This window comes from Chiloscyllium punctatum, chromosome 41 (genome assembly GCF_047496795.1).
Source record: "Chiloscyllium punctatum isolate Juve2018m chromosome 41, sChiPun1.3, whole genome shotgun sequence".
NCBI classification, from domain to species: Eukaryota; Metazoa; Chordata; class Chondrichthyes; order Orectolobiformes; family Hemiscylliidae; genus Chiloscyllium; species Chiloscyllium punctatum.
Window position 1 is genome coordinate 25,088,118 of NC_092779.1, and position 17,385 is coordinate 25,105,502.

Genomic DNA, 17,385 nt, shown 5'->3' on the forward strand with positions numbered 1-17,385 from the left:
AACATCAATAGTTGGTTTAAAAATAATTTCAATACAGCTCGCTTTCGATGTGGCTGATGTCCTTAAATAGATTTGGGAATCTACATTTTTCAGTAAAGAACAGCTCCGGATAATATGCTGTCTGGAGATAAGATGGGATAAAAGCGAGAAAGTCTCTCAGAGCAAAGATCACCTTCGCTTACTTGGCCGCCTTTTCTGGAAAGTTACATCTCATCCAACATGGGAGGGCTCAGTAATGGAGGACAACCTGAGATTGATTTAGAGTTACCTACAAAACCAGAAAGCAAGCCAGTCTGTTAGCACAAGATGCAACATTTATTGGTTTAAAGACTTAGAATCATATTGACCTGTTCAAAATCAGACCTCAGCCTTGACACAAATGGCAGTACAACATTAAAGGAGTAACTCAAAGATAGTAAACATTCACATTTGAGAGAGATTTTCTACTGACCTATTCCTTAAGAATATCCTTTCACATAATTTACTTTTAGTTGGATCAATAGCAAACAGTTATTAGTCACTGACTGCATTTCTTTTTTCTCAAGAATGGATAAAATCTGGAAATAACGTGGCAAGGATTTGAATCTTCAGACCAAATGGTTATTACAGGAGGCAAGAGGTTTTAACCAGAGGCTCAGGATACCTCAATGTACAAACTGTAGGATATTCACAAGGTTGCACTACATTCATGGAGTAATCAGATCAACCACAATCTTATTGAAAGATGCAACAGACTCATAGGGCCACGTGACCTACTCCTGCGCGTAATTTGAGCACTAAATGTACATTCACAAGACTGTACCATATTAATTGTATTCTGTAATACAAACTTAGCTCACTTGACAAAATGTATTCCATTTTCCATTAATATTGTACAATAGAGAGGAGAAGCGATTTAAATATTGGAGCAGTGTTCTGGTTGACCTAGTTATCAGGCAGCAAAAATAAAAACCTTTATTCTGAGCTTCTGATTAGTAATTTACCTTGATCAAAAGTATGCATTATGGATGATCATTAAGAGCAATATTGGAGAATTAGGAACTTACAAATAAATTTCACTGAACTTAAAAGCAGCAATACATCATATTTATCAGGATCAAAATTTAGAAGGGGGAATTTAAAAATAATTCCACATACTTAGCAAGTTACTTATTCAAGCATGTGTCTTTAGTAATCAGATCTATAACTTGGAAATTTTCTCACCAAGACTAACATTATTGCTGCAATAGTCAGCTCAATGAGGGGACTATTAGAAAAAAGGCACCAAAAAAAAGAGCAGGGGAATTTTTTTTTAAACCTGTTAAACAGAGGAATCAAAAAGATAACAAAAGTTGTTGCCATTCATAGGAGTTTCAGCAATTGAAATACCAAGGTGAACAAACAGGAGATTCAATCAGAGATTTTAACAAATCAGTGCAGAGACCGAAGATGGAAGAGGTAGTGAAGAGAGAAAAAGCTGGAAGATGCAATTGTCATGACCCAAAAGAAGACAAAGGGTGAGCTTGTGTGCGCTGGTGACAGTGTGCACAGGAATATCTATGCTAGTTAATGGGTGCCTCTTCAATTCAATTTTAGGTACCCAGCACCACTATCACAGATCTTACACAGTCATCGCATACACCGGATGCACATGCAACCCCCTCAATATTTGCCAAGAGTGCAAACACTCGAATTTATTACTACAGCAGTACAACACCTCCATTCCCTAAACCACTCTCTATTACAGATACAAAGAGATCAGCAATTGGCGTCAACACATATGAGCATTTTCTTTCATAGTTCCTATTCGATACACTGAGTTTAAGGCTGCCAAAACCTTGCATTTAAGGGGGGACTGGCAATGAAGAGGGTCCAGGACTCTGTTGTGTCAGACTTTGGGCTCAAATCCATGCGCCTCCCCTCAACGCCACAAGGATGAATATCATTCGGTGATGTGTTAGTCACTTTAGTTGTTTGGACAGTGGATAAGAAAATGAAAAAAAAAATCTGCAGATTACAGTACTGCACAAAAATCTGGAATGCATCCAGTGTTCCTTCAATATCCCATTTATCTCGACCCAAATTAAATTTTAAAAATGTGCTCAAGCACAATCACAAACTATTGTCAGAAAATCTGAGAGAAAGGGAGAAATGAGAAAGTTAGGTAAAAGAATAAAAGCAGCACATGAACTCCAACATAATGAAAAAACAGTGAAGTTGTTTTCAAAACACTGTTCAGTAGATCCAGGAGACAGTTAACCACTGCCAAAAAATATTGCCAAGCAAACTGTTGCATATGGCTCCAAAATAATAATCAGTCATAGCTGTTGGTAGTACAGAAGCAGAGTATTGCAGGAAGAGAAATAGATTACTTAGATTAGATTACAGTGTGGAAACAGGCCCTTCAGCCCAACAAGTCCACACCGACCTGCCGAAGCGCAACCCACCCAGACCCATTCCCCTACATTTACCCCTTCACCTAACATTACGGGCAATTTAGCATGGCCAATTCACCTAAGCTGCACATTTTTGGACTGTGGGAGGAAACTGGAGCACCCAGAGGAAACCCACACAGACACAGGGAGAATGTGCAAACTCCACACAGAGTCATCTGAGGCGGGAAATAGGTTAGGATGAAACTTTTTATCCTGCCTTCATCAGGACAATGCACAAGAAATAAAGAGTAAAAGTGACATTTATACTGTATGAGAACATGGTTGGTCAACTGCTTCTGATGTGCTGTCATGGAGAATGCATCAGTTAAATAATAAGATAGTTAATGGCCAAGCTTTAAGTTTTGAAACAGACACTTTCACTGACTGGTCAAGGCATTTCCCAGAGAAATCACAGAATGGCTGTCACCTATTTTGTCGAGTTGAACATGTGGTGTTGACACATGTTATTTCTGTCAATAAAGAATAGAGTACTTGTGTTAACATACATAGCTTCCAGTACACACAAGTGCACCAATTGCAACTCCAACTGACAATCTTGAATGGTTGTTAGTGTACATTTTACATAGGATTATTTAGCATACACTGTCCAATCACAGTATCACATCTATTGTTGGACTGAGTTGCAAACATAGCAGTTAGGTACAGTCAGTATATTGCTTGTAGTGAACTGGTAAAGGGATATATTATATTACACGATATGCTAATCCTTGCTACGTCCTGCCTACATACTTGGTATTATACTAGCAGAGAAATTCATAAACCATACTCATTTCAGAAATAGGTAGGATGGCTTTGTTGTAATAGGGGATAGTATAGTTAGAGACATAAACACTGTTCTGTGTCTCGAAGGTTGTGTTGCCTGCCTGGTGCTCAGGTTCAGGATATCTCATTAGGGTTGCAGAGGAACTTGGAGTGGAAGGATAAAGATCCAGTGGATCCACACATGTACCAACTACATTGATAAAACTCTGGCAGAGGTTCTGCTTAGGGAATATGAACAGCGAGGAGCGAAATTAAAACAGAACCAAAAAAGGTAATAATCTCTGGATAACTACCTGAGCCATGAGCTAATCAGCACAGGGTCAATAAGATTAAGCAGGTAAATGTGTGGCTCAGAGATTGGTGAGAGAGAAATGCGTTTGAATTAATGGGACATTGGCACCAGTACTGGGGGAAAAGGGACATGTTCCAATGGGATGGTCTTCACCTGGACAATGCATCAACCAGAGTCCTAGTGAATCACTTAACAAGGGCTGCAGACAGGGTTTTAAAATAAAATTGGGGAGGTGATGGGGGCTTGGTTATATCAGAAATTAGAAAATCCAGATTAGAGGAGGTGGTAAGTGTGCAGAACTCAGGTAAGGTTATTAAAATCTCCAGCACAGACACAAATAGGACAATGTGTATAGAAATAGTTAGCAATCAAACTTCAAACACACTGGATAATTGATTGACAATGAGAAGAGGGATGGTTAACACAAAACTGAAGGTGTTATATCTGAATACATGCAGTATGAGGAATAAGGTAAATGAGCTTGTGGCACAGAGCGAAATTGGCAGGTATGATGTGGTGGGCATCACAGAGACATGCCTGCCAGGGAATCAGGACTGGGAGTTGAATATTCAAGGATATATAAAGGAACCTCGATTATCCAGCATTTGATTATCTGAATTTCAGATTATCCGGCAAGCTTCAAGGTCCCAATGCTGGGCCAAATTGTGTTATCCGGCAATCGATTATCCGAACATTTGATTATCTGACAAAATACTCCCTGCCTGTGTCATTCAGATAATCAAGGTTTCTCTATACGTCCTATCGAAAAGATAGGCAGGTGGGCAGAAGGGGTATGGTTGCCTTATTAGTAAGAAATGAAATTAAATCAATAGTAAGAAACAAAATAGGGTCAGATGGTGTAGAATCTGTGGGGGTAGAATGGAGGAACCACAAAAAGGTTAAAAAAAAAGTTGGAGTTATTGCACAGGCCTCCAGACAGGATTCAGGAGCTGGGCATAAGTAACACAAGGAGATAGAAAAGATGTGTAGGAAAGGCAAAGTTAGTGATTATGAGAGATTTCAATATGCAGGTGGACTGGGAAAATCAGGTTGGTAGTGGATTGCAAGAAAACAAATTTGTGGAATGTCTGAGATGGCTTTTTGCAGCAGCTTGTGTTGGAGCCCACTAGGGAATAGGCAATACTGGATTTAGTGTTGTGCAATGAGGCAGATGTGATAAGGGAGCTTAAGGTGAAGGAACCCTTAGCAGGGAGTGATCATAACATGATCAAATTTACTCTGCAATTTGAGAGGGAGATGATAGAATCAGAGGTAACAGTATTACAGCTGAATAAAAGGCAACAACAGAGGCACGAGGAAGGAGCTGGATAGAATTGACTGGGAGGGGAACCTAGCAGGAGACACTGTGGAACAGCAATGGCAGGACGTTTTGGGAGTAATTCAGGAGACACAACAGGGATTCATCCTGAGGAAAAAGAAACATAGTACAGAGCGGATGAGGCAACCATAGCTGACTCAGGAAGTCAGGAATAGCATAAAAGCAAAAGAGAAAGCATATAATGTGGTGAAGGGCCATGGGAAACCAGAGGATTGGGAAGCTTACAAAGACCAACAGAGGGTAACAAAACAAAAATAAGGAGGGAGAAGATTAAATAGGAAGGTAAGCTAGCCAGTACTGTAGGAAGACTGTAAGAGTTTCTTCAGATATATAAAGGGCAAAAAAGTGATACAAAAGTGTACAATGGGCCACTGGAAAATGGCGCTGGAGAGATAGAAGGGAGAAACAAGGAAATGACAGAGGGACGGAATAATTACTGCTAGTCAGTCTTCACTGTTCAAGACATGAATAATATACCAAAATTCAAGAGAGGGGCAGAGAGGAGAATGGTGGCCATCACCAAGGAGGTGGTGCTATAAAAACGGAATGGCCTGAAAATGGATAAATCACCTGGACCAGATAGACTACACCACAGAGTTCTAAGGGAGATAGCCGAGGCATTAGTGGTCATTTTTCAGGAATTGTTAGAATCAGGGAGGGTCCCAGAAGACTGGATAATCGTTAACATAACACCCCTGTTTAAAAAGAAAGTAAGACAAAAGACAGAAAATTTCAGACAGAATAGCCTAACCTCAGTCGTGGGCAAGATCCTGGAACCCATTGTGAAGGTTGAGATTTTGGAATACTTTGAAGTGTATGGTAAAATAGGGCAGAGTCAGCATGGGTTCATCAAGGGGAGGTCATACCTGACAAATCTGCTAGAACTTTTTGAGGAAGTAACAAGCAGGTTAGACTAAGGAGAGCCAATGGATCTTATCTAACTGGTCTTCAAGAAGGCCTATGACAAGGTGCTGCACAGGAGGCTATTGAGTAAGATAAGAGCCCATGGTGATGGAGGCAAGATGTGAGCATGGATAGAAGCTTGGCTGTCTGGCAGAAAGCAGAGAGCATCTCAGGATGGCATCCGGTGACAAGTGGTGTTCCACAACATTCAGTTTTGGGACCACAACTTTTCACTTTATACATAAACGATCTTGATGAAGGAACAGAGGGCATTCTGGCTAGGTTTTCAGATGATACAAAAGATAGGTAGAGGGAGAGGTAGCATTGAGGAGATGGGGAGGCTGCAAGGATTTGGATAGGTTAGGAGAGTGGGCAACGAAGTGGCAGATGGAGTACAACATGAAAAAAAAGAGAGCGTTCATGCACTTTGGCAGGAAGGGTAGAGGCATGAACTATTTTCTAAGTGTGCAGAAAATTCAGAAGTCCGAACTGCAAAGAGATTTGGGAGTACTAGTCCAGGATTCTCTCAAGGTAAACTTGCAGGTTCAGTCTGTAGTTAGGAAGGCAAATGCAATGATGGAGTTTATTTTGGAGAGGACTTGAATATACTTCTGAAGCTCTATAAGACTCTGGTCAGACCACATTTGGAGTATTGTGCAGTTTTGGGCCCCAAATCTCAGGAAGCATGTACTGGCCCTTGAGGGTGTTCACAGGAGGTTCAAAAGAATGGTCCCAGAAATGAAAAGCATAACATATGAGGAACATTTGAGGATTCTGGGTTTATACTCAATGGAGTTTAGAAGGACGAGGGGGGAATCTAATTGAAACTTAGAGAATACTGAACGACCTAGACAGAGTGAACGCTGGAAAGATGTTTCCATTGGTAGGAGAGACTAGGACCCAAGGGCACAGGCGTAGAGTAAAGGGAAGGACTTTTAGAACAGAGGTAAGGAGAAACTTCTTCAACCAGACAGTGGTGAATCTATGGAATTCATTGCCACAGAAGACTGTGGAGGCCAGGTCATTGAGCATACTTAAGACCGAGGTAGACAGTTTCTTGAATATTGAGGGGATCAAGGGTTACCGGGAAAAACCAGGAGAATAGGGTTGAGAAATCTATTAGCCATGATTGAATGGTGGAGCAGACTCAATGGGCTGAATGGCCTAATTTCTGCATAGTAGCAGCATGAAATAGTTACATTCACCTCTTGCTCATACTTCAGAACACAAAGGAACCTTTTCAGAAAAAAGAGCTAATACTTGATTATCACAATCATTGGTATACTCAATGTCACAGCGGATTGGTCAGAGTGAAAAGGAAAACAGACAGACAGACAGTATGAGGTGGACCAGAGCTAGGTGATTCACAACCAGCTTTCCCACCCCACCCCACACCCACCAAACCCCAAACTCCAAAACTCAAGATGCACCAGCAGCAGGCAAATGACCAAAGGACTGATCAAAAGGTACAGCATGTGTGACATGACACGATCTATTGCCATAATAAACATAATCCCACTTCGAAAATCATTTCTTCATATTTGCACTTCATCGTGCCAGTCAGAATTCAAGCCAATTCTTTTGAACCCTCTATAAGAATTCTGAAATAACATGGAACTAAAATATGCAAACAATCCTCCAACTATGACCTTCTAAGGCATAGTTTTCTTTACAAATATATTTGCACTTTTATATTCTATACTTCTCACCACGAGGGCCAGTATTATTTTAGTTTAAAAACAATACTTTGAGTGGATCTTAAAAAAAAACAAGTAGTGCTGGGGAAACTCAGCAGGTCTGACCGCATTTGTGGGAAAGATCAATTCAAAATTTTTCCATTTTTCAACAACAGCCAGCCTTCTTTCAAGTACAATGTGAAGCAAACAGCAGTGCTGCATGTTTATTCTTACTGAACTCCACATGCCAGTTTTTGAAGTTTATTCTACTTAGATGCCTGCAGCTTCAATTTATCTCTGAACTAATTTACTAAGCCTCCTATTTTGGCACATTTCCTCCAGCCTTTATCCAAATCACAGATACCGACAGTGAATAGAAACTTGCAGAACACAGAGACACATGGAACACCTCTACCCACTTACAAACAACTTTCTTCCATTTCAGACAGTTTCTAGTCCAAATTTGCTCATTTTCCCCTGTTGTCAACACCCCACACTCCTCTCCAATTGGGTCCTCATCTGGTACCTTGTCAATGTTAATATGTGCTACATTTAATGTTTCTCCTCCAGTAACCACCTCAACAGACAACCAGGTTGATTGTGCTCAAACCTCCTTTCTGAAGTTGATAGCAGCCACTTATCATTATGTGCTTCACCCAAGGTAAGTTTGTTTCAAATTCCAAGGAAACAAAACCTCAAAATTCTTGATTTCTCAAAATGGTTGATGGAAACCCATTTTAAGGCTGCTTTGGATATAAAAAGGTTTTCTTTGTTTGGAAAGCATAAAGAATAAAGTGAATGATATAATTACATTGATGATTCAGGTAGGAAAGACAATGGATGCTCATCGGAGATGTCTGCTAGTAAAAATGAGTCAATGGATCGACTGCTGAGTTGCAAGGGTGTGAGGCGTCGGAAGTTGGTGGGACTCCTCGGAAGTTGTAAACGTGCCCTTTGGGATGGAATTACTGTTTCTTCATTGGACACCCACGGTGGAGTCATTTGGAAAGTAGAATCATCTTCCTCAGTGGAAAAGCCTGGGTTATTGAATCCTGCAGGAATGATTTAGTATTACAAAATAAGCATTAATTAGAATAATCTCTGAAAGGTTCACAAGCCGATATGGGCATGAAAAAATACCCAATCTAAATTTTACAAGCACTGCAATGTTAGACTTTGAAGCAGAGAGATAATGCAGCTGCAATTAAAGTAGTCATGATTTGGAGGTGCTGGTGTTGGACTGGGGTGTACAAAGTTAAAAATCACACAACACCAGGTTATAGTCCAACAGGTTTAATTGGAAGCACACTAGCTATCACCTGGTGAATGAGCGGCGCTCTGAAAGCTAGTGTGCTTCCAATTAAACCTATTGGACTATAACCTGGTATTGTGTGACTTTTAGCAATTAAAGTAGGATTTCTTTGAGTCTGCCCCAATTTCTCTTCAAAAGGAGCCATCATAAGGTTATAGAAAACAATCCAGCATTTCTAGATACACAAAAAGGGTGTTCAAAAACAACATTTATATGGACTGCACAGTTGTGGAACCACATCAAGCAGCCCATGCTGTAAAGTGTTAGAATACTTCTAGTTCAGGAGCATATGTATGCAACATCTAACACACCACGTCAAGGGAGGAGTTTCAAACAAAAAGGCTTGAATCTTTGCACCAGCAAATTAGGGTAACATCATTCCCTTCCTCTTTGTAGATGCTGCTTAAGCACTGAGCAACGGCAGCATTTCCTGCTGTCTTTGATTTGTTTCATCATCAAAAATGCAATCATTGGTCAAGTCAAATCAAGAGAAACACCACATCAGAGACCAGTCTTGTCCTAAACCAACCTTCGACAAAATATTCTTTGAGTAGTACTGGGAATCCTGGCTGTTTTTTCCTCCCTTACAAAATAATATTGGAGGTTGCTGGGCATGCCAATACTCTGGCTCCAAGATCAGACAGCTTAGCCTAGACCAAAAGGTTTAATCCAGGACCTATTTGGAAAACTCCTCAAATTGGCATTTTGTAATACAAATACGGTGTTGATGCAAGTGTTTCAGCTCTAATAAACCAATCTTGAAGGTGCAAGACCCTCTCGAGGAGGCCGCTCATACCAACGGGAATTTGAATCTTATTTTTAGACTTCAATACATTCAAAAGAAACATCCAGAGAAACAGCCGCCAATGGATCAGCAAAACATCTTACCGGATATTGGTTCATCCGATTCATTGCGGGCAGGTGTAATGAGAAAACTAATTCCTCCGTCTGATGGATCATAGTGATCCTCTACATCAGAGTCTGGATAAATAGATAGGAAACATTTCTTGAATACGGCAACAAATAAGTGTAATGCAGATAATGTCACGGACCTTTTGGGCAGGTGCCATGGATTTAAATTCAGACTTAAAAAGGATAATAAAAAATGGTTCTTTTAACTTTTTATAAAAGCTCTCAACTAAAACACAGATTCAATAGAGCTTCTGTAACAGAATACGGTGCTAAACTGGTTATTAAAAAAAAAGTCATTTTAGTTAAGTTAGTTAACTACTTCCTCAATTTGATCAATTAAAAGGGCTAAATGGAAACAGGAAATGTCAGTGCCTCAGTGGGTCTCCCCCTTGGGAGAGAAGTGTCAGCATAAAGTTAGGTTTATCTATCATATGCTGGAGTGCTTACAAATTGATGATTTACCAGAGGAGAGAGACCAGCATTCCATTCTCAAGTTCACACTGGAGCAAGGTTTTGCCTTCAGACAGCCAGAGCCTTTACTAAACCTTTTAATTCTTAACCCAGTCTCTGGCCATCAATTTAGTGCCCTAAAAACACTAGAGACTTAGTCAAGAATAGGAACCCAAGGCATTCATTTGCCATAAGCTTCTGCATAGAAGAACTACCATTGCAGGATTTCTGGCAAGTCCAATCAGAGACAAAAGGCATGTATATGGAGTTAGGCCTCTATCTCACTGAATGAGGGTCTGTCTAACCAATTCCTGTATCTAGTTGAACAACTCAGGAATGATTTCTGATTAACAGTGAAAAAGCTTCATGAGTTTAAATAATGAACATCATAACAGAATCAGCCAGACTCCTCCAGTATTGATGACCTGTCAATGGTAATTGTCTGCTGGGCCTATAATAGGGATTGTAATGATTAAGCATAGGATCTCAGAGGTGGGGGGGAGAGACGGAGGAAGTGAAAATGGAAGAAATAGACAGGGTCCCTTTTATTGACTGCAATCAGCAATCCCTACACATCAAGCAAAACCACACAGCTATTTAGATGAATCATCTTTCCCAAGGTCCACGTCAGCCTCCCAGCACCCACTCCCACAAAATTCCCTTAAGAGCAACAAATTGGCCAAGGAATCAAACATGACCAGCCATCTTTGCAAATGCGATCCAAGTAGACTGAGGAGTTGGGAAAGAGGTCACAAAGAGACTTGAGAGTTAACAAGGAAGTAAACATGTTAGAAATTACCTTTATTAACGTGGAAAGAAACAGAATGTGCCGGGATCTTGCCATTTGACACTGCATCACTGTGTTTCTGAAAGAAAATCAGGACAGCCAAAGTCCAGATTAAAGGGGACAGTAGTTTGATTTTTGGCAAGTTTTAGCAATTTGTCATTGTTCATTTGAAAAAGCAACCACAACAATTATAGTTTAAGTTACAGCTAAACTCATCATTTAAATGCAAAAGGCAATCAATTGCTTTTATCCCCTCAACTGAAAGGAGACAGATCACAGGAGTGTTAGAGTCATAGAAAAGGAAACAGACCCTTCGGTCCAACCCGTCCATGCTGACCAAATATGCCAACCCAATCTAGTCCCACTGTGTTATGGCACAGGAGGGGGCCATCTTACCCACTGTTCTAATCTGGCACTTCAAATGCGCTTCACAACCTTCTGTTAATCCCCTGCTTTCTCCCCATACCCTTGTGAATCATTTCTATTCATAGAAGAGTGTGGAGATAAAATAGCCTCTATAATCATTTGGGAAGATATGCCTTGGATAAAGAATTTTTAGGGCAGATGATAGAAAGTGTGATCAACAGAGACAGGTCCTATATCCCCTATTTATATTGATGAGCCAGGGCTTCCTGATTGATTGGGGTCATGAATCTAGTCCAAAGATCTCAGTCAACAAGATCCACCTGGTTTCAATCACTACAGAAGCCAATGAGGAATGCCATTCTGGGCAGAAAAGGGTTTGGATGCTGGTTTCAGCAGCAGATGAATTCAGACAGAGATGGGAGAAGTGGTGTGGTCTAATGGTCAATCACTTGTCAGGGATTAACTCTGTGCAATATTTTAATTAAAATAGTAAAACACATTGCAAGTTAGGAAGTGGACATTATAGCAAACCAATGGTTGTTTGTGCACAGTTTGCAAGCCCATCACCAAGTAACTGGCAGAGGTGCAAAATTGTGTACACACAGGACTTGGAATCCTTAAAGGATAGGCTGTCTTACATACAGTAGGGGACGGCGGTGAGGGGTGGCAGGCAAATTCAGGCAAGGTTGCAAAGGTATGAAATGAAAATAGATAGTGGTGTGAATGTGATCAGAAACTAAACTCAGCATCAAACATAACGTCAATGTTAAGAACAGGAAGGAGTTGCCGGGAAGAGTGATGGAGAAAAACAGCTAGGGAGCTGGGTTTGTGGCTATGGTTTTCCATGTTGGAAAAAAAAAATTGCTGTTCACCCAACAGTGATGTCAGACAAGCAGTCTGATAAATTAGGGATGGTGATATAGTGGGCAGAGGAGATGAGGAGACTCAAATGGGTGCAAGCGCAAATATGGAACCTGACCCTGCATTTTGATGTGGTAAGGGGCATCCTGTGAGGAGAAGTTGGAGACAGACACTCTCACTCTCTCTCTCTCCAGTTGTGATGTGATGAATAAAAATGGAAGCAGATGAGTGCAGCACCACTCTTCTAGTGAACAGTACAGCACAGAACAGGCCCTTCGGCCCTCTATGTTGCACCAACCTGTGAACTCATCCAAGCTCATCCCCCTACACTATCCCATCATCATCCATGTGCTTATCCAAGGATTGTTTAAATCTCAGGAGGTAGATCACGTTGGCAACTTTTCAACAGATCATAGAGAAGGATGAGGCAAATATTGTCCCATCATCGCAACCAAACAAGATGTCATTTGTGACCTTGGTGAGAGTTGCTTCACCACTGTGGGAGACACAAAGGTCCAATGGCCTCTTTTCTCAAAGGCCCTGACACCAATGACCCACAGAAGGCAAAGTCTGAAAGACTAAAGAATAGAAGAAAAAACAAACCCCAACTGGAAGCAAGCTGAACTGTCACCATTTTTGGGATGGCCAGTTGTGTTACATGCCAGTTTATTGCTGAGAATGAAGGTGAGCACTTCATCGACAGACACTGAACCTACAATAGCAAGGGGTAGCCTGAATCAGGTTAACTGCACATCACAAGGGGTGCAGGAAATCCAGTTGCAAAACAAGAGGCAAGAACTGCTAGCTGAAGAGATCACATACCATTTACAGCAATCCTTGTGGGTTGGGAGAGTAGGTACTTCCAATACCTCTCTAGGAAGCCTACAGTACCACCCTCCCCACCCGACTTATTCTCATTCCCAATTCTAACCAAATTCCCTTCAAGGTCTGAATCTAAAGTCTTTCTGCTTTAACAGTTAACAGGGAATAGGTGTAAGTGCTCTTCGTACAGATTTTCTCTGCTCAGTAACCAGTCTGTTTGTCAATTTGACCAACTGTCGATTAGGAACTGGAAGAAAAAAAAAATCAACAATGTCTGACTAAATCTCACAAACTACACCTCCCATGTCTGACCATTTTCCCATCTACCTGTAAGTATTAGAAGCCCAAGTATCAGATATTTGAATGCATGGCACACTGTAGAAGTGTCCAGTCAAACAACTCCAGAAAAGAGAAAATCTAAGTGGTCACAAATATCAGTCATGCATCTGTGATTCATGGAACCAGAAGAATTTTGCAGGTTAAAAGAGGTGACCAATGGGTCCATCATTCCTGTGCTAACTCTTTGGAACCAAAAGAGTATCTCTAAATGGGTTCACTTCCCTACTCTTTCTAGATAACCCTGTAATTTTCTCGCTTTTTAATTTTTTTTTATTCATTCACACAATGAGGGCATTGTTAGTTCAACCAGTGTTTACTCCCCAGAGGGCAGTTAAGAGTCAACCACATTGCTGTGGGTCAGGTATCACATATAGTCCAGATCAAGTAGAGAAGGCAGTCTTCTTCCCTAAAATGACATTAGTGAATCAGTTTCCAACAATCAACAATGGTCCATCATTAGATTCTTATTTCCAGATTTTCCTTTGTCCTTCTTGAATTCAAATTCCAGAATCTGCCATGACAGGATCAGAACCCCAGGTCCCCAGAACATTACATGGGTCTCTGGATTAACAGTCCAGCAATAATACTTTATCCTTAAATGTTTTCTAATCAATTTTCTTATGTTTTAGATTTTCCCCATTGCCTTTTGAAAGTTAATTTTGAACTAGCCTTCACTGCTCAGGCAGCAAGTTCCAGATCATGGACCAACCAGATCATGGAGGGGTCCCTTCACCACCCCTCAACACCAAACTATATTTTCAGCAAGGTGGTTCCAACTTAAACTGTAATTTGCAAAATCATCTTTGTTTAAAAAAAAAGTTTACTTACAAAAATAATCTGCCATGTCAGCATACCTTTTTAGCTGCTCGCTCTTTCTTCATGTTCCTAAACTTCGTGGTATAATTGTTTGCGAGCTTGGTGGGTTTGAAATTTTCCAGTCTCTTTTTCATCGTGCGCTGGAAAATCTCTTTATCCTGTTGCTCACCTTCATTGCGCACTGCCAGCTTGTGTCGGCTGTAATTAAGCCTGTACTTTAAAAAGACACCATTGGACTAGTGAATAAAGGGAGAGTGTGGCAGAGGATTTCACTCCTAGAAAATCACTTCTCTTACCTAGTTGATTCGATCAAAAGGTATTTGATCAAAAATAGGTAAATGACATTACATAAGACACAGACTCAAGTGACTGAATGGCTTACTCAAGTTCAATGATTCTTCTTCAATCTCCAACAAACTAGTCGGTTTTCAGAATGATGGACATCATAACACAAAGCAGGATTAATTTGCTCATTTGAACTTGAGCTAACCTTTTTGTGCAATTAATCACACTCCTCTCAACTATCCACATTATTCCTTGTGTTTTATATATCAGAGTTCATTAGGCCACTGGCTCTCTACTAGATTTCTAGAATATTCCAGACCCCTCACACAAGTGGCACAGTGACTCAGTGGTTAGCACTGCTGCCTCACAGCACCAGGGAGCCAGGCCCGATTCCAGATTCGGGAGGTGACAGTCTGTGTGGAGCTTGCACATTCACCTGGTGTCTGTGTGGGTTTCCTCCGGGTGCTCCAGTTTCTTCCCACAGTCCAAAGATGTGCAATTAGGTGAACTGGCCATGCTAAATTGCCCATTGTGTTCAGAGATATGCAGGTTACATGCATTAGTCAGGGGGAAATGTACAGTAGAGTAATAGGGTAGGGGAATGGGTCTGGGTGGGTTACTTTTCAGAGGGTCAATGTGGACTTGTAGGGCCAAAGGGCCTGTTTCCACACTGTAGGGATTTTAGGATTTAAATTGCAAATAAAAGTGTATGTAAAAAGCCCAATTAATATTTATTCAGAGTTACCAAGCAGTATCTTCCTGTCCGGTTTTAGAACAATTTGAACAAAGACGTGAAGACCAAGTAACTAGGGGTGACAGATTAATTTTTGCTTCAGTTTTGATCAAACTTTGGTTTAAAACATTTTGCCCAAGTAGAAAGTAATATCACAACTTAATAATTCTGAACACTGTCTGATTCAAAAGCTGGAAGATATAAAAACAGAACTAAATGGGACGTGTGCATTTCCTTACCCGTTTCCTGGGTTTGTACAGATGCTGCTGCAACATGTGATGAGTGACTGTTTCTTCTCGATCCTTTCCACTCTTCATTCTATTCTCAATCGCTTGCATGTCCAGACATACCTCGCTGGTACTCTCTCGCCTGGAGGAAGCAATAGATTTCATCACAAATCTGGTCATCCCAACATTGGGTGAGATTCTAGTGGCTCAAGCAGATAACCAAAGCCAACATTACTAATGCGGTACTACAAGACCACAAGACAAAGCAGAAGCAAGCCAGTTGGCCCAGTGAGTCTGCTCTGTCAGTTAATAAGGTCACAGCTGATCTGATAAACTCCTATTGCCTGCTTTAACTCGCATACCTTCAATTTGTTATCAGTTAAAAATCTGTCCACTGAAGCCTTGAATGGACTTAAAGGCCCCCGTGTAACAGTTCTTTGCAATCAAGAATTTCACAGACTGGACTAACCTCAGAAGGAATACCTCCCCATTTGAGTTTTAAATGGAAAATCCCTTTGAGATTATGCCCTCTGACCCTAAACTCGCTCACAAGAGGAAACAACCTCTTTGCATCGCAAACTCCCTTAGAATCTTCTATGTTACAATAAGATCTCCTTTCAACAAGTACAGGCCCAACATAAACAATCTCTCAAGAAAATCTTTCCATACCCAGAATCAACCTGGTGAGCTTTCTCTACACTGCCTCAAATGCCAATATCTAACTTTCTTTGGATATGTGAACTATAATTGTTTATAGCATTCCAATGGTCTGACTCTGTTTCAGAAAAGGAGGTTGAAAGGAAAGGCCAACATTCCAATTGCTTTCCCCATTATCTGACCTTCGTTGCTAACATTGCGATTCGTGCACATGGATCCCCAAATTCCTCTGTGTTGCAGTTTTTTTTCCTATTTAAATAAGATTTAGCTCTTTCATTCTTCCTGCCAAATTGCTCAAACTGATGCTTTCATCCAAGATTTTGCGCTCCCACTTAACCTATCTTCCTCACAATTTGCCTTTCCACTGCAGGGAGCACTGTGCACTTAAATAGAGCAACTTTAGATTATACATTAAACCAATACCTTGTCTGCTCAGGCAATTAGCACCAATTTTGAGGGGAGAGCTTTTTTAAATTAGATTTCTTACAATGTGGAAACATGCCCTTCGACCCAACCAGTCCACACACCAACCCTCCGAAGAGTAACCCACCCAGACCCATTTCCCTCTGAGTAATGCACCTAACACTATGGGCAATTGAGAATGGCCAATTCATCTTTGGACTGTGGGAGGAAGCCAGTCCACCATGCCGCCCCACTCACTAATATAACCATTATCCTGCAAAACAACTTCAGTAAACCAGGTTAATTAGTCTTTAAATCACTTTGGATGTAGTAGTATCCAACAAACCGCAAAACAACTGTAACATTTCCTACAATGTTGTGATAAAATGCAATTCTTCTTTACATCAACTTAAAACTGCTCAGATAAATTCTTAATCTGGTGTATGTTTTGAGCAATCCAGAGAAACGTGTACTTTATAAAACTGCACTCTCCAGGTGAATGCCTGATAGTCAAATCATCTTCCTGTTTACAGCAAAATGTTCTCATGTTTGATTACTTACAGCAATGCAGAGACAGAGGAGTCCACAACAGAGTGACGAGGTCCAGTGAAATCAACGTTAACATCACTGCTTGAGCGAATAAAAGCCAAGGACCCTCTCCGTTCTCCCTGGAATTACGAAAACACAAAAAAAATCAGATATCAACTGAAGGAACTGAAATAGTTCAACAAACTTTAATTGTAGGTACACAAAAGGAGTTACAAATTATTTATTTAAACTTCATCAGTTACACAGTAAATCACACTTGAGCCTGAAACATTAACTTCCTTCCTCTCTCCACCCATCTGTCATGTATTTTCAACATTGTGTGTGTGTGTGTGTGTGTGTGTGTGTGTGTGTGTGTGTGTGTGTGTGTGTATCTTGTCCAGAGCCAGTACATGAATGACATCTGAAATTCCATCTTCTGTGCTGTATCATTGTGACCAGGACTGATTCATTGAATGATCAA

General features: G+C 40.7%; 1 protein-coding gene across 2 annotated transcripts in view; it reads right to left on the bottom strand.

Moving 5' to 3' along the window:
• Positions 1-17,385, bottom strand: part of LOC140464928 (sodium/hydrogen exchanger 3) — a 133,373-nt gene that overhangs the window by 2,422 nt on the left and 113,566 nt on the right. For both annotated transcript variants that reach the window (XM_072560566.1, XM_072560565.1), the window contains exons 11-17: positions 16,938-17,044; positions 15,330-15,459; positions 14,111-14,287; positions 10,881-10,947; positions 9,608-9,700; positions 8,219-8,459; positions 1-268 (exon numbers count right to left, since the gene is read on the bottom strand). The exon at positions 1-268 is cut by the window's left edge and continues 2,422 nt beyond it. In XM_072560566.1, coding sequence (XP_072416667.1) covers positions 265-268; positions 8,219-8,459; positions 9,608-9,700; positions 10,881-10,947; positions 14,111-14,287; positions 15,330-15,459; positions 16,938-17,044 — 819 coding nt within the window. In that variant the 3' untranslated portion in view covers positions 1-264. The remainder of the gene's footprint in view (positions 269-8,218; positions 8,460-9,607; positions 9,701-10,880; positions 10,948-14,110; positions 14,288-15,329; positions 15,460-16,937; positions 17,045-17,385) is intronic.